At 46.6% G+C, this 24,414-nt stretch overlaps 1 protein-coding gene across 3 annotated transcripts in view; it reads right to left on the reverse strand.

The window, feature by feature from the left end:
• Positions 1-14,997: 14,997 nt before the first annotated feature.
• Positions 14,998-24,414, reverse strand: part of LOC137571191 (cytochrome P450 2C44-like) — a 78,951-nt gene continuing 69,534 nt past the window's right edge. For all 3 annotated transcript variants that reach the window (XM_068280013.1, XM_068280012.1, XM_068280014.1), the window contains 2 exons: positions 17,870-18,011; positions 14,998-15,242 (listed from right to left, as the gene is read on the reverse strand). In XM_068280013.1, coding sequence (XP_068136114.1) covers positions 15,064-15,242; positions 17,870-18,011 — 321 coding nt within the window. In that variant the 3' untranslated portion in view covers positions 14,998-15,063. The remainder of the gene's footprint in view (positions 15,243-17,869; positions 18,012-24,414) is intronic.

Consider the following 24,414-nt stretch of genomic DNA (forward strand, 5'->3'; position numbering starts at 1 on the left):
TCTTCTCTCTTCTGTATTCCTGCTGTGAATCCTGGGATGTCACGCTGGGAGAATATTTAAACCTGTTGTTGCAGCAGCAGCCCCTGCAATATGAGCCTCCTATAGATCTGGCCATAAGCCAACTATTCTCAGTCTCTACCTTGCATCAATGCTGCTGTCATACAGGCTGTGCTGGAACTTGTCCTTCTAGTAATCATTACCAGAGGCACCATTACAGACTTTTCTGAGTCTTGCAGCTTCCCATTTAACTCACCACCCCATCTCCTCAAGGCATATCAAACACAATCATCAAATACAATACGCATTAATAATAGCCTGAGCAATACACATTAATAATACAACCATGGTCCCCAGATACAATAATGAAGTAGCCAGGTGTCCCCCAGATATAGGCAGGTGCTACAAAATTAGACAAGACACAAAACATTTCATTGGGCTTTCCTCCTGTGAGACTCAAAGCGCTTGGTCTGCAGCCACTAGGTTGTGCTCTGTAGGCAGTAGCAGAGTTAGGGAGTCTTGCCCATGGACTCCTTACTGAACAGGTGCTGGCTTACTGAACAGGAAGAGCTGAGATTCTAACCCTGGTCTTCTTTGTCACAGGCACAGCCCTTAACCATTATACTATCCAGAATGGGGAAATAAACAGCCCCCCCCCCCCCCCCGATATACAAATTAGGACAAGACAAATAACATTTATATTGTGCTTTTCTCCTGGCGGACTCAAACCACCATAGCTGCAGCCACTAGGGAGTGCTCTATAGGCAGTAGCAGTGTTATGGAGTCTAGCCCAAGGTTGCCATGCACTACCAGATACAGATACCAATGTTTGGTAGCTATAGATTTCCTCGTCTGATGACAGTATTAGGTAGCCCTGAATGATCCCAAATAGCAGTATTAGGTAGGTAGTATTAGTATTAGGTAGGAATGTGCAGATAGCAATATCCGGTATTAAATTTCTCGCATCCCCGAGTAGTTCTGAAGATGAGCACATCTGTACTGAGCATGTGCGAGCCCAGAGTCATGCGTACTCGTCTATGGATGTGCTCATCTTTGGAACTACTGGGAGGAGCAAGTCACTCTGGAGCCTGCCCAAGGAGTGCCACAGACCTTGGTGGACAAATAACTTCAACCGAGGATGGCGGTGGAACAAGGGGATGGACCAAGAGCCGGGAAGCTCTATGATGTCAAGAGCCTTCCTTCTACATAGGTATGTATAAAACTTGAAGTAATTTTACTCAATTCAGATTTCCTTTAACCCCCCAACGACTGCGTCACGCCGATAGGCATGAATGTGGCGGGGTTTTGCAGGAGATCGCTCTCCGCTCTGGACCGTCTTCAGTCGCCCAGCAACGATCGCCGCTAAGAGACAGACAACAAAACCGCTATCTATTTACTCTGTACAGCGCTGCAATCCATGGCAGCGCTCTACTGGGGACAGCCGTGTGACACGGCAGTCCCCCTGGAGGAGACAGAAGTGATCGGCTGTCATAGGCTGAAGCTTATGACAGCCGATCACTGTCATTGGCTGGCTGGGGGAGGGAGGGTGGGATAGAAAAATATGATTAAAAATGGGTTTATTTATTAACCTATTAACGGCAATCTGACTTATTAACCACTTGAGGACCTAGGGCTTTCTACCCCTTAAGGACCGGCCACTTTTTTTCCATTCAGACCACTGCAGCTTTCACGGTTTATTGCTCGCTCATACAACCTACCACCTAAATGAATTTTGGCTCCTTTTCTTGTCACTAATAAAGCTTTGTTTTGGTGCTATTTGATTGCTCCTGCGATTTTTACTTTTTATTATATTCATCAAAAAATGATTTTTTTAACTTTCTGTGCTGACAGTTTTCAAATAAAGTAAAATTTCTGTATACATGCAGCACGAAAAATGTGGACAAACATGTTTTTGATAAAAAAAACCCATTCAGCGCATATTTATTGGTTTGGGTAAAAGTTATAGCGTTTACAAACTATGGTGCAAAAAGTGAATTTTCCCATTTTCAAGCATCTCTGACTTTTCTGACCCCCTGTCATGTTTCATGAGGGGCTAGAATTCCAGGATAGTATAAATACCCCCCAAATGACCCCATTTTGGAAAGAAGACATCCCAAAGTATTCACTGAGAGGCATAGTGAGTTCATAGAAGATATTATTTTTTTGTCACAAGTAAGCGGAGAATGACACTTTGGACAAAAAAAAAAAAAAAAAAGTTTCCATTTCTTCTAACTTGCAACAAAAAAAAATGAAATCTGCCACGGACTCACCATGCCCCTCTCTGAATACCTTGAAGGGTCTACTTTCCAAAATGGGGTCATTTGTGGGGTGTGTTTACTGTCCTGACATTTTGGGGGGTGCTAAATTGTAAGCACCCCTGTAAAGCCTAAAGGTGCTCAGTGGACTTTGGACCCCTTAGCGCAGTTAGGCTGCAAAAAAGTGCCACACATGTGGTATTGCCGTACTCAGGAGAAGTAGTATAATGTGTTTTGGGATGTATTTTTACACATACCCATGCTGGGTGGGAGAAATATCTCTGTAAATGACAATCTTTTGATTTTTTTTACACACAATTGTCCATTTACAGAGAGATTTCTCCAACCCAGCATGGGTATGTGTAAAAATACACCACAAAACACATTATACTACTTCTCCTGAGTACGACGATACCACATGTGTGGCACTTTTTTGCACCCTAACTGCGCTAAGGGGCCCAAAGTCCCATGAGTACCTTTAGGATTTCACAGGTCATTTTGCGGAATTTGATTTCCAGACTACTCCTCACGGTTTAGGGCCCCTAAAATGCCAGGGCAGTATAGGAACCCCACAAATGACCCCATTTTAGAAAGAAGACACCCCAAGGTATTCCGTTAGGAGTATGGTGAGTTCATAGAAGATTTTATTTTTTGTCAAAAGTTAGCGGAAAATTGATTTTTATTGTTTTTTTTCACAAAGTGTCATTTTCCACTAACTTGTGACAAAAAATAAAATCTTCTATGAACTCACCATACTCCTAACGGAATACCTTGGGGTGTCTTCTTTCTAAAATGGGGTCATTTGTGGGGTTCCTATACTGCCCTGGCAGTTTAGGGGCCCTAAACCGTGAGGAGTAGTCTGGAAATCAAATTCCGCAAAATGACCTGTGAAATCCTAAAGGTACTCATTGGACTTTGGGCCCTTTAGCGCAGTTAGGGTGCAAAAAAGTGCCACACATGTGGTATCGCCGTACTCAGGAGAAGTAGTACAATGTGTTTTGGGGTGTATTTTTACACATACCCATGCTGGGTGGGAGAAATAACTCTGTAAATGGACAATTGTGTGTAAAAAAATCAAAAGATTGTCATTTACAGAGGTATTTCTCCCACCCAGCATGGGTATGTGTAAAAATACACCCCAAAACACATTGTACTACTTCTCCCGAGTATGGCAATACCACATGTGTGGCACTTTTTTGCACCCTAACTGCGCTAAAGGGCCCAAAGTCCAATGAGTACCTTTAGGATTTCACAGGTCATTTTGCGGAATTTGATTTCCAGACTACTCCTCACGGTTTAGGGCCCCTAAAATGCCAGGGCAGTATATGAACCCCACAAATGACCCCATTTTAGAAAGAAGACACCCCAAGGTATTCCGATAGGAGTATGGCGAGTTCATAGAAGATTTTATTTTTTGTCAAAAGTTAGCAGAAAATTGATTTTTATTGTTTTTTTCACAAAGTGTCATTTTCCACTAACTTGTGACAAAAAATAAATTCTTCTATGAACTCACCATACTCCTAACGGAATACCTTGGGGTGTCTTCTTTCTAAAATGGGGTCATTTGTGGGGTTCCTATACTGCCCTGGCATTTTAGGGGCCCTAAACCGTGAGGAGTAGTCTGGAAATCAAATTCCGCAAAATGACCTGTGAAATCCTAAAGGTGCTCATTGGACTTAGGGCCCTTTAGCGCAGTTAGGGTGCAAAAAAGTGCCACACATGTGGTATCGCCGTACTCGGGAGAAGTAGTACAATGTGTTTTGGGGTGTGTTTTTACACATACCCATGCTGGGCGGGAGAAATACCTCTGTAAATGACAATCTTTTGATTTTTTTACACACAATTGTCCATTTACAGAGTTATTTCTCCCACCCAGCATGGGTATGTGTAAAAATACACCCTAAAACACATTGTACTACTTCTCCCGAGTACGGCGATACCACATGTGTGGCACTTTTTTGCACCCTAACTGCGCTAAGGGGCCTAGAGTCCAATGAGTACCTTTAGGCTTTACAGGGGTGCTCACAATTTAGCACCCCGCCCACTTGCCAGGACAGTTAACAAACCCCACAAATGACCCCATTTTGGAAAGAATACACAACAAGGTATTCCATGAGGGTAATGGTGAGGTCATTGAAAATTTTATTTTTTGTCACAAGTAAACGGAAAATGACACTTTGTTAAAAAAAAAATTAAAAAAAAAATTCTGCTAACTTGTGACAAAAACTAAAATCTTTTATGAACTCACCGTGCACCTCACATAATACTTTAGGGTGTCCTCTTTCCAAAATGGGGTCATTTGTGAAGTCTGTCCTGGCATTTTAGGGTCTCTGCAATCATTACATGTATGGCCAGTATTAGGAGTTTCTGCTATACTCCTTATATTGGGTATACGGGTAATGCACTCTGGGCTGAAAGGAAAAATGAACGGCAAACATACCTTGCTCCACATCAATGGCAGATCTTCCTCCACATCAATGGCAGTGATAACCTCAGGAGAGAGACACCCCGTGCCACCCTGCACTCAGGGTGAGCCACCAACTTATGTGACTGGGCCTCAGAACTTTAGTATACAGCATTATGCCTGTAGGATACAGCAATATGCCTGCCAATAGAGATGACTCTGTGTGGCATTAAAGCATCATCATAGGCCCAAATCACATATAAACCGGGGGTGTCCACACTCAAGGGAAATTCAAACATGCCGTCTTATATCGCCAACCCAGGACAGATCAGCAATATCAAGCATGGAAACCGATCCTTCTTCCGACTTTTATGCTTACCCGTTTGGTTTTCAAGCTTACCTCTCCTCTCCCTGCAACAATGTGCGAAAGACCACTGAGTGTGTGCCTACTCCTGTGTCTGGAGTTCCCTAGGTTCTAATAGTGTACCTGCTCGTGGTACCTCTCAAAACACTCCCCTACGCATAGGCCAGGGTGGTCAGGACATTTGGGACAATAAAAAACGGTGTCAGTCCTTCTTCTAGCACTGCTGCAGACACGACAACGTTTTCTTCGGATGCGTTGACCTGGGGTACTCGGAATCTGATAGGCGTAATGCCTTCCATGCAATCGGCTAGTTGCATCTGGGGGGGGGGGGGCCCTGACACCTCCTGGATACAGGATGTCCAGAATGATCTGTTCCTGAAATTGGAGGAAAGATCCAGTTCTCCCAGCCTTACTGTAGAGAACAAAGCTGTTGTATACTGCCAATTGAATCAGATAAAAAGACACTTTCTTATACCAGCGTCTTGTTTTCCGGGTAACTAAATAGGGCGCTAACCTCTGGTCATTGAAGTCCACCCCTCCCATGTTGACATTATATTCGTGGACGACAAGGGGCTTTTCAATGACCGCAGTTGCCCGTTGAATTTGGACTGTCGTGTCTGTGTGAATGGTGGACAGAAAGTAAACGTCCCTCTTGTCCCTCCATTTCACCGCGAGCAGGTCTTCAGTACGCAAGGCGGCCCTCTGCCCCCCGTTCAAGTCTGGTGGTAACGAGCCGTTGGGGGAAGCCCTGGCGACTAGGCCGCGCAGTGCCACAGCATCACATTCCTTCTAACTTTAAGTGCTGAAAGAGGGCCACACTTGTGTAATAATTGTCCACAAAAAGATGGTACCCCTTCCGGAACAAGGGTGACACCAAGTCCCACACAACCTTTCCACTGCTCCCCAGGTAGTCAGGGCATCCGACCGGCTCCAATTTTGAGTCTTTTCCCTCATAGACCCTAAAACGACATGTATAGCCTGTGGCCCTTTCACAGAGCTTATACAGTTTCACCCCATACCGGGCGCGCTTGCTTGGGATGTACTGTTTGATGCCAAGGCGCCCGGTAAAGCGTAAGAGGGACTCGTCTACACAGATGTTCTGTTCAGGGATATAAGCATCTGCAAATGTTGATGACAGGTGGTCTATGAGGGGCCGAATTTTGTGGAGCCGGTCATAAGCAGGGTCTCCCCTTTCATGACAGGTTTTGTCGTCGTTGAAGTGCAGGAAGCGCCGGATGGACTCAAATCGTGTCCTGGACATGGCAGCAGGGTACAAGGGAACATGATTTACTGAGTTCGTAGACCAATACGACCGCAGTACATTCTGTTTCATTAGTCCCAAGTGAAGGATAAGGGCCAAAAAGATTTTAATGGCGGAAACTTGGACTGGTTTCCACCGGAAAGGCTGGGCATACATGCTCTCCGGGTGCTCGGTGATGAATTGTGTGGCTTTACAGTTGGTCTCAACCACAATTAAGTCCAAGAGAACCTGGGTGATGAACAGCTGCAAAAAGTCTAGGGCCGTTCCTAGATGAGCTGTCGCCACCTGGACTTCAGACTGGGCGGTGAAAGGGGGCACTACGGGTGCGGCGGAATCAGGGGATTGCCAATCTGGTTGTGCCAGCACCTCTGGGAGTCTATGGGTACTACGGGCCCGTCTTCTTCTTGGTGGCTGCGACGGGGGTACTACTGCACTTGCCACCGTACCAGTTTCAACTTCCATGCTGACGCTCACCACTTCGCCAGGGTCTACAGAAGTACTGGTACCAAGTCCAGGAGATGCTGCGCTGCTGGTGCCTGCCTCACCAAGAAAACTATCAACAGCGCTAGCACCACCCTGCTGTCCTTGAGGCGGATCCTGCGCCACCTGCGGTCTAACGACTTGGGGTCTGGTACGCCTGGCTCTAGCCGGGACCAAAGCCTCGTCATCACTTTCGGTCAGGGAACCACTGCTTTCTACAGGTTCAAATTCGGACCCGGAAGATTCGACGGATGATTCTTCCCAAAAGAACTCATCCGACTGGTCCATGTACCTGTATACCTCGTCATCGGAAAGCCCCCTTCTTGCCATTGTGGATTGCTAAATTTATGGGGTTTTCCTCCGAGACTACCCAGAAAAAAAGAGCACCTACCTAGCAAAAAGGGAGTATTTGAGAGGTATTGGGGTTGGTGGGAAGTGGGGTCTCAGAGGCAATCAAACAATCACGGGACAATCAAATACAATTACAGCACAATCGACTCCAATCACAGCACAAGCAAATCTGATGCACTCGGAAGGTGGTGGTTGGAAGTGGTGGGGGGGAGGGTGGGGTTGGGTGTGGTGGGGGGGAGGGTGGGGTTGGGTGTGGCGGGAAGTGGGGTCTCAGGCAATCAAACAATCACGGGGCAATCAAGCTGATCACGGGACAATCAAATACAATTACAGCACAATCGAATCCAATCACAACACAATCAAATCCGATGCACTCGGAAGGTGATGGGGGGAGGGTGGGGTTGGGTGTGGCAGGAAGTAGGGTCTCAGAGGCAATCAAACAATCACGGGACAATCGAAGCCGATCACGGGACAATCAAATACAATTACAGCACAATCGAATACAATCGCAGCACAAGCAAATCTGATGCACTCGGAAGGTGGTGGTTGGAGGTGGTGGGGGGGGAGGGTGGGGTTGGGTGTGGCGGGAAGTGGGGTCTCAGAGGCAATCAAACAATCACGGGACAATCGAAGCCGATCACGGGACAATCAAATACAATTACAGCACAATCTAATACAATCGCAGCACAAGCAAATCTGATGCACTCGGAAGGTGGTGGTTGGAGGTGGTGGTGGGGGGGGGGGGGGGGTTGGGTGTGGCAGGAAGTGGGGTCTCAGAGGCAATCAAACAATCACGGGGCAATCGAAGCCGATCACGGGACAATCAAATACAATTACAGCACAATCGAATACAATCACAGCACAAGCAAATCTGATGCACTCGGAAGGTGATGGGGGGAGGGTGGGGTTGGGTGTGGCGGGAAGTGGGGTCTCAGAGGCAATCAAACAATCACGGGACAATCCAAGCAGATCACGGGACAATCAAATACAATTGCAGCACAATCGAATACAATCGCAGCACAATCGAATACAAGCGCAGCACAAGCGATACAATCACAGCATAGTCAAATACAATGCACTTGGACGGTGTTTAGGGGGGGGGGGGGTCTGAGGGCGATTTGAGGGGGTGGGGGGTTGATCAGGAGCCCGCACGGGGCAGACTGAGTCCTGATCTGATGAGAGGCAGACACAGGGGGTTACTGATCGCAGATCAGTTAGTGATTGCTGGGGAGGACAGATGTAAACAAACAGCAGGGGATGTAATCAGGAGGGGGTATGAGGGCAATCGAGGGCCTGGGCAGGTGATCGGTTACCCCCGCGGGGCAGTTAGGGTCTGCTCTAATGGGTGGGGGTGCTGAGGGGTGATGGACAGGTGATAGACAGGTGATCAGAAGGGGATCAGAGGGGGATCAGGGGGTAAGGTAGCTGTATACAGATGTATACAGTATACAGGGGGGTAGTCTGGGAGGTGATCTAAAGGTAGGGGGGGGGATCAGGGGTGACTAGGAGGCAGTTAGGGACCTAAACTAAGGGGCAGCGTCGCTAGTTAGTGGCAGGTGGGGGGGGGTGGGGGTTTTGCAGGGGTGCAAGGGTGCTGGGCAGGGGTCTGCTGGGGTGATCAGGGGGGGTATGAGGCCTGGGGTGGGAGATCAGGGGGGCTGTGGGTAAAAAAAAGCAGTGTAGCTTGTAACTTACAAAGTGCTTCCTCCTCACTGGTGGTCTCTGCAACAATGAGACCACGAGGCGAGGAGGAAGCACGTATAAGGCACTTTGTTTACCTAACAAAGTGCCTTATACATTCTTATTGGCCCCATGCACGGATTCCTCCGCTCGCCGGCGCTCCTAAGTGGCCGGCGAGCGGAGACAAAATGCCGAGCTTCCGACTCACGGCGGAGGATCGCGTCACGGATGACGCGATCGCTCCGCCCATGCCCCTACAAGGACCGCCGCCTTTGGGCATGAGCTGGTCCTTGTGGGGTCCACTTCCCGGCCGCCTCTGTGCGTTAGGCGGTCGGGAAGTGGTTAAAACGTCCTGTTTTACCTTGTTAACGGCAACAGGACGTTTTAATAAGTCGCTTGCTCCCGCCGCCGATCCGCACGTGTGCGCGCCGCTCTCGCCGCAGTTTACCATCGGATCACCGAGCGGTGCTCTACCCAATCGCAATGCCTGGAATTAATGGACTTGACCGCGAACAGCGGCCGCGTCCATTCATAAAACAGAAACCCTTCACAGTGTAACCAAATGTAAAAAAAAAAAGTGAACCCTTCCTATTAAATGGGGACGCGTTCCCTAGCGCCATCTTTTGGCCAAACAGTAAAATTACACATACGGTCACATGCATACACATAAACTTATGCACAATATTAATAAAATAACGTATACCTCCAAAGCCCCCCCCCCCCCTCCAAAAAAAAAAAAACACTTGTAAAAAAAATAAGTTTAAAAAAAAATTACATAAATAGTAATTTAGGGGCTCAGCTTTTATATTTTATTAGGGAATATTACTATAACTTTACTACATAGGGGCTTGTAATTATAGACCGGACAAAACAGAAAAATAGCACCTATATTTCCACATTATATATTCGCCATACATTGTGATAGGGACATAATTTAAATGGTTTAATAATTGGGACAGCTGGGCAAGCAAAATGTGTCTGTTCTAAACACAGGAGAACGTTTAATTTTAAAACTATAATGGCCGAAAACTGAGAAATAATGAATTGTTTCCATTATTTTCTTATTTTTCCCGTTAAAACGCATTTAGAATAAATAAATTCTTAGCAAAATGTACTACCCACAGAAAGACTAATTGGTGGCGAAAAAACGAGGTATAGATCATTCTGATGTGATAAGTAGTAATAAAGTTATTAGGGAATAAAAGGGAGGAGCACTGACAGGTGAAATTTCCTCTGGTCCGTTAGGGTAAAAACCACTTGGTGGTGAACTGGTTAAAAAACACAATACATATTTACAAAAAATAAATAAATATCCACTGTTGGTGGGCAGAAAAAGGGGGGGGGGGGGGGGGGAATCACCTGTGTGCTGAGTTGGACGGTCCTGCAGCAAGTCTTGAAGCTGCAGTGGCCTAAATAGCAAAAAATAGCCTGGTCACTAGGGAGGTGTAAGCCTACGGTGCTCAAGTGGTTAAAGGACAAGTGCACTTTGCCAGGCTGAACTGTTGATCCTCTGCCTCTAATACTTTTAGCCATAGACCAGGGCTGGGTAAACTATGGACCGCCCAAGGCCTCTAGAAAAAAAACCCAGCGATAGAGGGTGGGATTCCACTCTTCTCCCCTTCTGCTTCCCGCCGTCCTTTCAAACATACAAGAGAAGCAACTTACCCAATTGTACTCTTCAGGGCTGATCTCCATGGCAACGGGAGTGACCTGCCTTAGCACGTACCAGCGTGTAACATGACACCGCCATCGCCATGGAGATCGCAGCTGGAAAGTGATTTTGGGTGAGTTACCACCCAATCTTTCCCTATGCACTCAGGGAGGGAGGGAGACTCTCAAGCTGCAGGTCCCATTCTAGAGAAATATGGCCTGACCAGAGGAAAGTTTGTCCACCCCTGCCATAGACCCCGAACAAGCATGCAAATCAGACATCAATCTGACTTAGGTTTGGCTGCATTTCCTGCATGCTTCTTTCAGGTGTGTGATTCAGATACTAATGATGCATGAAAGATCAGCAGGACTTCCAGACAACTGGTATTGTTTGAAAGTAAAAAAAAAAATATGGCAGCCTCCATATCACTCTGACTACAGGTGTCCTTTAAAGCAAACCTGAAGCAAAAATAAACTTATGAGATGATGAATTCTATGTGCAGTACAGATAAGAAATAAAACATTAGCAGCAATAAAATAAAAGTCACATATTGTTATCTAGTACAAGAAGAGTTAAAAAAACTTCACTTGTTATCTATAGAGATGGCCCGAATGGTTCCCGGGGAACTTCCGTGGTTCGCGATCACGGCGAACCAGGAACTTTGCCGGAAGTTCGGTTCGCCCCCATAGTGTACCATGAGGGTCAACTTTGACCCTCTATATCACAGTCAGCAGGCACATTGTAGCCAATTAGTCTACACTCCCTCCTGGAGCCCCACCCCCCTTAAAAAAAGGCAGGCAGCGTCAGGCATTGGACTCGTGTGCCTGCAGTAATTAGTGAAGGGATAGCTGCTGCAGACTCTCATAGGGAAAGCTTAGATAGGCTCTGGTAGGCTTCATAGCTTTCCCCTTGCTAATTCTTATTGCAAAAAAAAGCACCCCTCAACAGCTCTTTTGAGAGCTAATCTTGTTCTTGTGATCTATTTTTTTTTTTGTGGCCCACTTGCATTATATACAGCCCTGTCAGTCATTGCCACTGTGCCTGTCTGTGTGTGACAGGTGCACATGTAATATCCATCACTGCATATACCTACTACCTGTTGTTGATTTTAGTGCACCCACCTACCTACGTGAGCGCTGGCAGTGTGATATACCACTCCGTGCATACCTGTTAACTGCACCTGTGTGACTGACTGCACATTGTATTAGTCAAGTCAGTGCATACCTTTCACTTCATGCCCCCCAATATGGAAAAAACAAAAGGCAGAGGCAGGCCACCTGGCAGGTCTGTTCGAGATCACGCTGTCGTGATTTTGTGCGGCCCGCGACCAAAGTACAGTGTTCAGAAGAAGGCACGTGCCATCTACACCCAATATTGTCAGGACATAGTTGACTATTTAACACAGAACACCTCGTCTTTCTCAGCTTCCGCACGGAAGCGTGACATATCTTCCTCCTCCTGCTCTAATTCTGGCACCCCACTTAACACTCACCATCAAAGTGCCATCACCCCAGGGATCAGCGGTGTGGACATTTTTTTGTGTGTCTGCCTCAGATGAGAGCAATGCCACCTGTACTCTCTGCCACTGAAAATTGAGCCGTGGAAAGACCAAGACCCGCGAGGGACAACTATCTTATGAAGGAACATGATTAAAGCACAAACTGCAATGGGATGACCACCTGAGGGAAAGCAGCACACAAAAGCAAATCTACACACCGCAGTGGAAGATATGCAAATATTTCTCAAAAAAGGCGATACCCAAACTGTACCGTGATGTTGAAAGGCAAGTAGTGTCATCTCTGGCACACAGCGTGGGTCAAGGGTCCATCTGACCACAGATGCCTGGCCTGCAAAGCACAGTCAGGCCTGCCCGAAGACTAAGTAAGTCCCCACACACAGCATCTCTGCCTGCACACCGATTGACTGCCTGCCCCAAGACTAAGTCGGTCCCCAGTCCCCACACAACATCTCTGCCCACAGGCCGCTTGACTGCCTTCTCCGCCACCACCAACAGGGTCCAGGACTCCAGGCGGATTCCTGAATTTTTAAGGCCGCTGCTAGCAGCAGCCGCTATAATAATTTTCCTGGTGCGTGTACATGCCTGCCTTATTTTTCTGGCTGCACTGCGGGCGGCTGCAACAAAAAAACAAAAGGCATGTACATGTGACAATTCCCCTTCATGATCATTACCTTGCCGCGGTGAAGGGGCTTGAGTATCACAATGAAGCAATGACCGCCGGCTATATGAGTGTCTCGGGGGGAGGGGGGGGGGTGGCACACCCAATATAATAAAGTTGTTGCTTCATTGTGGATAGACCAAATTTGATCAGCTGGACAGTCACTGTTCTGTCATTCAGCTACCTCAGCCCGGCAACCATATGGGCTTGAAAACCGCCACGGCCTGCACTCTCGCCATGGTGCGCACCAGTCCAGCACGGCCATCACTACACAAACAGCTGTTTGCTGTGCGTTACACAGTGAGTTTGGTGTGTCAGTGTGAAGCAGTACGCTAATTACACTACCTGATTGATGTATACAAATGCAAGATGTTTTAAAGCACTTTAGGCCTGCAATTTAGCATTCAATGTGATTTCTGCCCTTACAACGCTGCTTTGCGTCCAATTCGGATTTTTCCCGGGGACTTTTGGCACGTATCCCACTCCGCCATGACCCCCTCCAGGTGTTAGAACGCTTGAAACATCTTTTCCATCACTTCTGTGGCCAGCATAAACTTTTCTAGTTTTCCAAGTCCGCCTCCCCATTGAAGTCTATTGCGGTTAGCAGAAGTTCGCGCAAACCAAACTTTTTTTGCGGAACCGAAAATCGGAGGTTCGGGCCATCTCTACTTATCTATGCAAAAGATCTTCTCTGAGCTCTTTGACCCACTGGGTGGAACACAGTCCTGTTTTCTGAAGCTTTTTAACAGACAAGAGACAATGAGAGACGGCTTGAGATAAGGTTTTACTGCAGTAAAGTTCAAAGGGACATTATTTCTGCTTCGTTTTATATCTTAAAAAAAAATTTAAGTTCAAAAATATAAACTTTATTTTCAAATGTGCCAAAGAAACTGTACAAACGTCAGTGAGGTTGGAACATAGTCAGACATCAAGGTAGTAATCCTTTATACTTTATGGTTTCTATTGAATAGCCACTGTTGAACACTGGCTGAGAGAAAACCTAGGAAGTCTGCATTGTGCACCACATCTATGAACCAGGAGGCAAAGTGGCCTGAGGGAGCTACGGTATGTAGAGCTTCTGAAGGGATGCCAGGCCCACAGCAATCCCGTAATCTGCTATATTCTCCAGGAAAGAAAACTTAACCTAAAGGAAACCTGAGATGAACGCTTTGGCACAAAATAAACATATCACCTGATAGAGTTTACAAAATAAATAGTATACTTGGTATTTTCGCCACTCTGGTGTGGCTTTTTGTGTGTGTGTGTGTGTGTGTGTGTGTGTGTGTGTGTGTGTGTGTTTTTATTTTTTTACTAAAACTCCATGCAAAACACAGTTCATTAGAAAAGCATATTATGTAGTGGGCTGTGTGCAAAATGAAATTACCATTTCTAAACACCTCTTATGACTAACAAATATAGATTAAAAAAAAAACGTTTTCAATAACCCTTACATTAGCAGCTCCTCCCATCTCATGACAGCTCTCTGTGATGCTTAAAATATACAGAACAGGAAAGCAGAGCCAGAAGGGGGCGGGCTTTGGCTTGAAAAGACATCAGAGGAGACAGATTTAGCTATAATGATTCCTGAGCAAAGCCAGACTGACTGCTCAGTCAGGGATTTTATCAGGGCTGATAACAAGCAGGCTGAGCAGTGAAGGATGACACAGAGAGCAGGGAAGGCGTTTTCTCTTACATTCCCCGATATATATGGTAAAATACATGAGGGTGCTTCGTCTCTGGTACACTTTAAGCCGGCACCCAAATTACTCACCGAGCGCCACTATAAACGGAATTCTCATGCCCAAAGTGGTGCGCCAAAATGAGCTCACTCGGGAAAAGGGAGAAGGGGCAGTGAATGAACAAAAAGTACCCCACAGTCTGTGGAATAAAGAATAACATGATGCTTATTCAACATTTAGCGATTCACCATGACAAATATCTAATAGGGTTGATGAATGAGATGCAATGACACCAATCAATTTAAAACTTGGTGGGTCCATTTTAAAGATGCATACAACATTTACATATTCCTGTATGATTGTGGAATTCTTTACATCTCATTTATCATTCCTAATCGCCAAACGATGTTGTGAGAAAGCTGAACACATGCTTGTTTCTTGGTGACTCACAACAATCATCATTAGTGGAGTTTTCTATAGTATGTGTACAAGGTTTCAGGAGTTACACTGGAAGAGCAATAGTGATCCAACGTGTCAACGTCATCAGCAGGGTTGGTGGACACCTGTAGACACTCTAGATCACACTCGCAGTATAATCTTTCCATGCTTGCTGGTGTATCAGTCAAGAGACACAAATCCACCGTGTGTGCTTTGCTTTAGACATAACGGAATTAGAAGTATTGCAATTGTGAAGAAAGTTATGGAATAGACGGTCTTTTTATTATATTTAGAGCTTTTTCAGTTCAAATGGCTGAATGAGCACATTAGGTGCGAGGGATAGCAAAAGTCATCTGAGGCTTTGGTCCAAGGAGGCTTGCCCAGGTAGGAGTGAGGTCTACCTCTTTTCCAGGAGGAGCTTGGAAGGTGAAGTTCTGCAGTAAGGAGGTGAAGAACAAGAACAGCTCCATTCTGGCCAAAGTTTCACCAGCACAACTTCTTTTACCTGGAGAAAAGGTAAAAGAGGAAAAAAAAAACATAAACACTTTACTGGGCACTTTACTAGCTATACTGGGGCACTTTACTAGCTATACTGGGCACTATACTGGGCACTATAATAGCTATACTGGGCACTATACTACCTATACTGAGCACTATATTAGCTATACTGGGCACTATACTAGCTATACTGGGCACTATACTAGCTATACTGGGGCACTACCTACCTACACTGGGCACTATACTAGCTAGACTGGGGCACTATACTAGCTATATTGGGGCACTGCCTACCTATACTAGGCACTATACTAGCTATACTGGGTACTTTACTAGCTATACTGGGCACTACACTAGCTATACTGGGCACTATACTAGCTATACTGGGGCACTACCTACCCATACTAGGCACTATACTAGCTATACTGGGGCACTACCTACCTATACTGGGCACTATACTAGCTATACTGGAGTACTTTACTAGCTATACTGGGCACTATACTAGCCATACAGGGACACTACCTACCCATACTGGGCACTACACTAGCTATACTGGGGCACTACCTACCCATACTGGGCACTTTACTAGCTATATTTGGGCACTAACTACCCATACTGGGCACTTTACTAGCTATACTGGGGCACTAACTACCCATACTGGGCACTTTACTACCTATACTGGACACTATACTAGCTATACTGGGAACTATACTACCTATACTGGGCACTTTACTAGCTATACTGGGACACACTAGGGCAATAAGGCGGCCAGCATTTCCTACCCCCGGTTTATATGGGGGTCAATTATTTTTCCAGTTTTTTTAGGTAAAAGTGGGGGGGGGGGGGGGAAGGGGAAGGCTTATATGCGGGTCGGCTTATATGCGAGTATATACGGTATTCTGATTGGATTTGATGGATGCATGTCTTTGATTCAACCTAACTAATTAGGTAACAATGTAGTTTATTAAATAATCTTATCACTCGTTTAAGGTTCACGTCTTCTGTGATAGATGCAATAAAATATTCATGCTATGATAAATATTCAGGGCAAGACCAAACCAAAAGATCATAGATATAGATTTACTATCATCTTCTCCTGGAAGTGTTATCAGGTACATAAAAAAAGTGCCTAAATATTGTCGCTAGTAGAATATTGGGAAAATGACTGTTATTCTACTATTAGGCTCTGTGTATTTTTACCAATATTTTACTTTTACCAATATTTTATGATCATTTAACCTAACGCCATTCACTGTAAAACTCTATCCCTCTATCAATGCCCAATCCTTACCCAACACCCCACCACCACCCAATACCTAACCCTAACTGATTAACCCAAACCGTTGCCTATTCCCCTGGGTCCCGTACTTTTGGTTAAAGTCCTTTTTCAGACAGGAAGAGGCGTGCTTGCCATGATGTTCCCTCCTACCAGCCTCCCTTTCCTTTCTCTTCCCTGCTTCATTAATTAACGTTAAGAGGAGGGAATATCACAGCAAGTCTGCCTCTTCCTATCTGAATATGTAACTTGAGGCTAGGTTTCCACTTGTGCGTTTTGCGTCAGATTTTTTTCTCTCAGAAAATTTGCACTGATTTGGCAACTAATGGTGGTGAATGGGGCTGTTTTCATCAAATGTGAATTTTCATACGCATTTGTACGCATACGATTCACATACACTGTTTTGCATAGGCAAGACTTAGTAATGCCTTGTTTGCGCAAACATTCCCATTAAATCTATGGTTAAAGGAAGTTGTCAGCAGTCATGGCTAAGCTTTTCCTAGGCAGATTTTGTTAAATTTGCATAAAAACGTGTACAAATTTACAAGCAAATTTTCACCAATCAGAAAAATCTAATAATATTTTTTTGACGTGAAAATTTCACGCTACGGTGGAAATGTACCCTTAGCCAATATTATGAGGAGCGGGGGGATAAAGGGTTGTACCGACAATGCACAGCAATATACAGCATTAACAAACATCTGTGCTTACCTTATATAGCTTTGCCTTGGGTCAGCTGTGCTTTAACCACTTGAGGACCACAGTGTTAAACCCCCATAAAGACCAGGCCTTTTTTTTTTAAATAGGCCACTGCAGCTTTAAGGCCAAGCTGCAGGGCCGCACAACACAGCACACAAGTGATCCCCCCCCCCCTTTTCTCCCCACCAACAGTGCTCTCTGTTGGTGGGGTCAGATTGCCCCCCGGGTGTTTATTTGTTTTTTTATGTTTATATGTTTTATTTTTTATTAAAATGGTGTGTTTTTTAAAGTATGTAAAGTGGACACTCCCTCCCTCCGCCCACCAGCCTATCTCTGTGATTGGCTGTCATAGGCTTCAGATCACTTCTGAGCCAATGGAGGGGACAGCCGTGCCACACGGCAGTCCCCAGTACAGTGCTGCTGTAGATTGCAGCGCTGTACAGGTAATTAGATGGCGGGATCACTGCTCGGAGACTGAAGGCAGAGCTCCACCCACCAAGCAGGAGATGCCCGCGCAGCCTGCGCAATCTCCTGCAAAACAGAGCCCCAATCGGCATTAAGCGGTCCTGGGGCTGCCGCCACGGCCACACCCACCATAGTGACGTGTTCAGCTAAAGGTTAAGTCACTGAAAAGGCTAGCCATAAACTCTATTCATAGTTACCTATAGAGAATGGGATGAAGGATTCATTCTTCCTAAAATGTCCTTGTGCATCAAGAAAGTGTTGTGGATAGAACTCATGAGGCTTTTCAAAGTAGGCTTCATCTGTCAGTGCAGAAGAAAGGAATGGGAAAACAGCTGTGCCCTGCAAGACAAAAGGGGGAGTTAAAAAGTAGAAGCACGTGTAATGGCTCGTACACCCGTCAAACAAATCCACGTCTGCAGAGCAGGAAAGGTTTGGGGATTAGACATCAAGAAGGGGGGGTTTATGGTTAGGTGTCAGGAAGGGGAGGTCTTAGGGTTAGGCGTCTGGAAGGAGGTCTAATGGTCCATACTCACGGGCTACAATTGTCGCCACAACCACGTGGCACGCGCGTGTTGCAGCGACACACCGCCCGTGAGTATGGTGCGTGCACCCCGAACCGTCGCTCGTCGCTGCTGTCGCCAGGCGATTGGTGCGGTCAATCGCCTTGCAACAGTTGCCACCGCAACTTCGCCGCAACTGTCGGTAGTCCGCATGTGTATGTGGACTAGTGACAGCAACCTGCAGTTGAGTGCACTGAGTTTCCGGCAGGGGGGAGGAACGTCGGCGACAGCTTCCGTCGCATCCCTAATCCCTCTTCCGCAGTGTGTATGCGGAGGGACCTGGCGAAGAGCTGTCGCCGAACTGTCGCGCACACGCTCCTGTGTGCTAGCGATAGGCTACAAAAGTAGCCTGTGAGTATGGACCATTAGGGTTAGGCGTCTGGAAGGAGGTCTTAGGGTTAGGCATCAGGAAGGAGGTCTTAGGGTTAGGCATCTGGAAGGGGGGTTTTAGGGTTAGGCATCAGGAAGGAGGTCTTAGGGTTAGGCGTCTGGAAGGAGGTCTTAGGGTTAGGCATCAGGAAGTGGGGTCTTAGGGTTAGGCATCAGGAAGGGGGGTACCTCGAAGGGAGGAGCCTGGAGGTACGTAGATGCTAGGGTGATCAATCGTGCAGGGGTGATGGGAAAGGAAGTGTGTTGGCTGTAGTTCATGGCTTAGCCACATTCAAAGCTCTTATACCTAATTTTGCCTTGAATGGAATAAACTGACTTTTTACCAATCGCAGTGCCATTCTGGAAGCATGATAGCTACCTGCACAGCTGGAGCTCCAGGTTGATTTGATGTGCCTGACGCTGGCAGCCACTCAGTGATTGTTATCATGACTCGAGATTATATCTGATCCTTCCTGGTGGTGGCCCATCCCGGTGGAGTGCTGTGTCCTGGGTGGAGTGTTTTGTATTTTTCTATCATTTTAGGGTGATCCTGGCACACTTGTGTATTGTGAGCACAGCCCTTTTTGGGATTGGATGTGTATAACATGAGTTGGGTGTCTCCTTAAAATCTCGAGCCCCTATACCCAAACTTTGTTCTTCCCAATTGAACACAGTTTTTGTTTGTTGGTATTAAAGGAAAATGCTTGCTGCACCAATTCATTGCTCTGTTTTTCTTCCATAGAAAATTACAGTAGCCGCGCCTACTATCTCTCTCTCCTCTCTTAACCTTCCTGGTGGTACGTTCGGGGTAAGCCGTGCAGGAGGATTTCTTAGGCCCTGCTGGGCCAGGCTGCAATTTTTTTTTTTTTTTGCAACACGCAGCTAACACTTTGCTAGCTGCGTGTGCACGCCGATCGCGGCCGCACCGCGCTGATTCGCCGATATCCGCCACTCCGCGCCGCCCCCCCCCCCCCCCCAGACCCTTTGCGCGGCCTGGCCTTTCAACGCCAGGCAGCGCTGAGGGGTGGATCGGGACTCCTGATGTCGTCACAACGTCGATGACATCGGTGACGTCATCCCGTCCATCGCCATGGTGACGGGGGAAGCCCTCCATGAAAAAAAAAAATTCCTTGAACGGGATTTCCTGATCGCAGATCGCCAGAGGCGATCGAAGTGGGTGGGGGGATGCCGCTGCACAGCGGCTATCATGTAGCGAGTCCTAGGCTCGCTACATGATTTAAACAAAAAACAAAATAAAAAAAAAAAAACGCTGTGCTGCCCCCTGGCGGTTTTTAATAGACCGCCAGGAGGGTTAAGCCTTGTATAAACACTAGATGTTTTTTGGCCAAGGTGGCTGGTTGGGGCCATCTCTGCTGTGAATGTAGCAGCTGTACTGCGGCCTGATAACTCTGGATGTGTTGGCCAGACATCAACATAGTGGATCATCTCAGTTAAGCACAGGCCCAGGGCTTTGTTCTCCTACTCAGTATTAGTGTTGGGCGAACAGTGTTCGCCACTGTTCGGGTTCTGCAGAACATCACCCTGTTCGGGTGATGTTCGAGTTCGGCCGAACACCTCATGGTGTTCGGCCTTTTAAGTTCGGGTTCGCCCCGAACTTCTGTATGCCCCCGAACAGGGCCGAACAGGGCCCCTGTTCGGGCGAACAGGGCCCTGTTCGGCCGAACAGGCCGCAATACGGCCCCCCTATGGGGTCGCAGGCATAAGGGGGGAGCATGCCCCGATCGCGGGGGGGGTCGGAAATTCCCCCCACCCCCTCCGCTAGCGCTCCCCCCTCTGCCCGCTTCCCCATTCAAAAGTTTCAAGAAGTACCTGTATAGCGGATGGCCTGGCAGTGGGCGGCACTGTGGAGTGAGGAGGAGGAGGAGTCCGGAGAGTGACGAGTTGAGGGAGGCCGGGCAGCGGGCGTGAGGTCAGAGAAAGGGCGGAAGTTCCGCCCTTTCGCTGACCTCACGCCCGCTGCCCGGCCTCCCTCAACTCGTCACTCTCCGGACTCCTCCTCCTCCTCACTCCACAGTGCCGCCCACTGCCAGGCCATCCGCTATACAGGTACTTCTTGAAACTTTTGAATGGGGAAGCGGGCAGAGGGGGGAGCGCTAGCGGAGGGGGTGGGGGGAATTTCCGACCCCCCCCGCGATCGGGGCATGCTCCCCCCTTATGCCTGCGACCCCATAGGGCCCCCAAAATAGGGATGTTCGGGAAGTTCGGGGTTCGGCCCGAACATGCCGAACATCTCGGCCATGTTCGGCGAACTTTCCCGAACCCGAACATCCAGGTGTTCGCCCATCACTACTCAGTATGCCTTCCCCCCGTTCCACCCCACTCTGCTGTGCACTGTGCTGCCATGCCCTTCTCCCCCTCCATAAAGTACAACCCATCTCTAGCCTGCAGTCTAGTGACCCATCTGTACAGAACTTGGCCCTGAACTATCACCCAATGGATCATTTCCCTATCCTGCTGCCAAGCGACAGTCCTCACATGTGTGTACAAGGCTTTAGGCAGTCTGAAGCTATGATAACTGGGGGTGGAGGTGCCCAAAAATTATAAAACAATTAAAGCACAACTGAAGCGAAAAAAAAACCGTATGAGATAATAAATTGTATGTGTAGTACAGCTAAGTAATGGAACATCAGAAGCAGAGAAACGAGTCTCATATTGTTTTCCAGTACAGGAAGAGTTAAAAAAACTTCAGTTATCTATGCAAAAAGAGTTTCTCTGAGCTGTTTTCTGAAGCACTTAAAAACAGCCAAGAGACAGCTTGGATAAGGTTTTACTGCAGGAAAGTTCAAAGGGTCATTATTTCTTTCTTATTTATTTGTTTTTTAGCTTAAAAGACAGATTGTGGTTTTAAAACTGCAGCTGTGAAAGTATGATGCAATGTTATAAAAAAAAAAAAAAAGCTATATAACTGAAAAAAAAAAAAAAAAACGTGAGACTTTTCTTTGCTGCTAATGTTCTATTCCTTATCCGTAGCATACATACAATTCATTATATCATACTTTTTATTATTTTTCACTTCAGATTTGCTTTAAGAACTGTGTAAAAAGAAGAGGTAATGGTTGGCTTACTGTTGCTTCAGAAAGTGGCGGCCAATATGACAGATAGGAACACGAACATGTATTGCACAAATACTAGGATAAGACAGACAATGGATTTCGTAGGCATGTTCCGCTTCCCCAGGACATTAAAGAGACTCTGTAACAAAATTTTCAGCCTTATTTCTTGTATCCTATAAGTTCCTATACCTGTTCTAAAGTGGTCTGGGTTACTGCAGCCTTTTCTAGTTGCACTGTCTCTGTAATATATCTAATCTTCTTTTCTTTGTCAAGCCTTGTCGAGCCAGGGAGGAATGTGCTGCCTCTGCTGTGATAGGGAGAAGTTATGCCTGCCTCCTCCACGCCCCCCGCAGGCTCTGTGTGCTTTGTTTACTACTCACAGACAGAGCTCTCTGAGGGGGAAGGAAGCTGCCTGTCTTATGCTGAGAACTGTGAGAATCCCAGACTGGAGTGCAGATAATTCTCTATGTAATAAAAACTTGTAGTATACTGTAACATGAGATATACACAAACATCACGTCCTGGTTAGCGGCCATGTTTTTTTTATCACTGCCTGAAACTGGCGATTAAAAGCCAGGATCGCGTCTGGGAGCTGCAGAAACGGCAAAGAGGTGCCCAGGAGAACATAATGAATAGAATGGTATGCTTTTTATTGTAAGAATTTGAGAGTACAGATTCTCTTTAAACCAGAAGAAAATTGCGCTGTACAACTGAGATGAACGGTCTCAACTCCTCCTTGAAAATGGTTTTTGGTGTATTGATCTGAGGAAGTGGGACACGCCCCTGAAACACGTTGGGGCCGGGCCGAGGCATAGGCTGGAGAGGCTCCAGCCTCAGGGCGCAGTGTAGGAGGGGGCGCACAATTCATTCAGCTGTCATTCCTAATTGTGTTTTAAGCAGAAAGAAATAAGAAAAGGGGATACATAGCAGTGACTGCAAGCCAGATAACTAGATATTAAGGTGTTGGGGAGGTTGTGGGCCATGTGGCCCTCTTAGTCTAATAGCAATCAGTGTGTGATGGCTGGGGTGGGAGGGATGGAGGGGTGCATTTTGGTGTGTCAGCCTTGGGTGCTGGAGGACCTTGTCCCAGCTCTGGTCTTACCCTAATATTTGTGTAATAAGCTTTTGAGTTTCTTATCACTTGTACTGGCTGTCACTTTCTGCAGATGAGACAAGCCAACCACATGTTCACCTTTTTAAAGTGTTTTTAATTGTTTTATTGTTTTTGAGTGCCTCTACCAGCCAGTTATTACGGTTACACCTGTGTTGGGAGGTTGTATTTATCATCTTCCCAGCACAAGAAATAAAAAATAAAATACTTTTACGGTATTTTTTTGCCCTAGAAAGGTGATATTTAATGCCACAATTATTTGTATTTCTTTTGCTGGTAGATGGGGTTTAACTACGGTGACCAGACGTCCCGCTTTAGCCGAGACGCTTCCTGGATTCAGGGTCCCCTGTCCCAGGCTGTGCTAGGTCCCGGGAAACATCCTGCTTTTAGCCGCGGGACGTCCCGGCCTCTGGCCACCGTCCGATTGCAACTGGTCTTACGACGCACCAGTTCATAGCCCGCAGCCAGCCTGCATAGTGTTCAGCAGGGGAGCAGGGCTACAGGAAGATAGCGTCCGAAACCCTGCACTGGAGACTATTTGTGTCTCCAGTACAGGGCTTGGGGTGCCATCTTCCCATAGCCCTGCTATTCCATTCAGCGTGGGAAATATGTAGGAGGATGATCGTCCGGGGACCTGCACACCAGAGCCCGGCCAGGTGAGGGGACTCCTGTCAGGTGAGTAAATTCTTTTTTTTTTGCAGGTGAAATGCTGCCCACATTGCGTTTTTTTTCCGCTGACATGTTGCACACATTGCGTTTATTTTCCGCTGAAATGTTCCCCACATTGCATTTATTTTCTGCTGACATGCTGCACGCATTGCGTTTATTTTCTGCTGACGTTGCCCACATTGTGTTTATTTCCTGCTGAAATGTTGCCCACATTGCGTTTATTTTCTGCTGACATGTTGCCCACATTACATTTATTTCCTGCTGACATGCTGCACACATTGTTTTTATTTTCTGCTGACATGCTGCACACATTGCGTTTATTTTCTGCTGACATGTTGCCCACATTGCGTTTATTTTCTGCTGACATGTTGCCCACATTACATTTATTTCCTGCTGACATGCTGCACACATTGTTTTTATTTTCTGCTGACATGCTGCACACATTGCGTTTATTTCCTGCTGACATGTTGCCCACATTGCGTTTATTTTCTGCTGACATGTTGCCCACATTACATTTATTTCCTGCTGACATGCTGCACACATTGTTTTTATTTTCTGCTGACATGCTGCACACATTGTGTTTATTTCCTGCTGAAATGTTGCCCACATTGCGTTTATTTTCTGCTGACATGTTGCCCACATTACATTTATTTCCTGCTGACATGCTGCACACATTGTTTTTATTTTCTGCTGACATGCTGCACACATTGCGTTTATTTCCTGCTGACATGCTGCACACATTGCGTTTATTTCCTGCTGACATGTTGCCCACATTGCGTTTATTTCCTGCTGAAATGTTGCCCACATTGCGTTTATTTCCTGCTGACATGTTGCCCACATTGCGTTTATTTCCTGCTGAAATGTTGCCCACATTGCGTTTATTTCCTGCTGAAATGTTGCCCACATTGCGTTTATTTCCTGCTGAAATGTTGCCCACATTGCGTTTATTTCCTGCTGAA

This window comes from Hyperolius riggenbachi, chromosome 4 (assembly GCF_040937935.1).
Source record: "Hyperolius riggenbachi isolate aHypRig1 chromosome 4, aHypRig1.pri, whole genome shotgun sequence".
Taxonomy (NCBI): Eukaryota; Metazoa; Chordata; class Amphibia; order Anura; family Hyperoliidae; genus Hyperolius; species Hyperolius riggenbachi.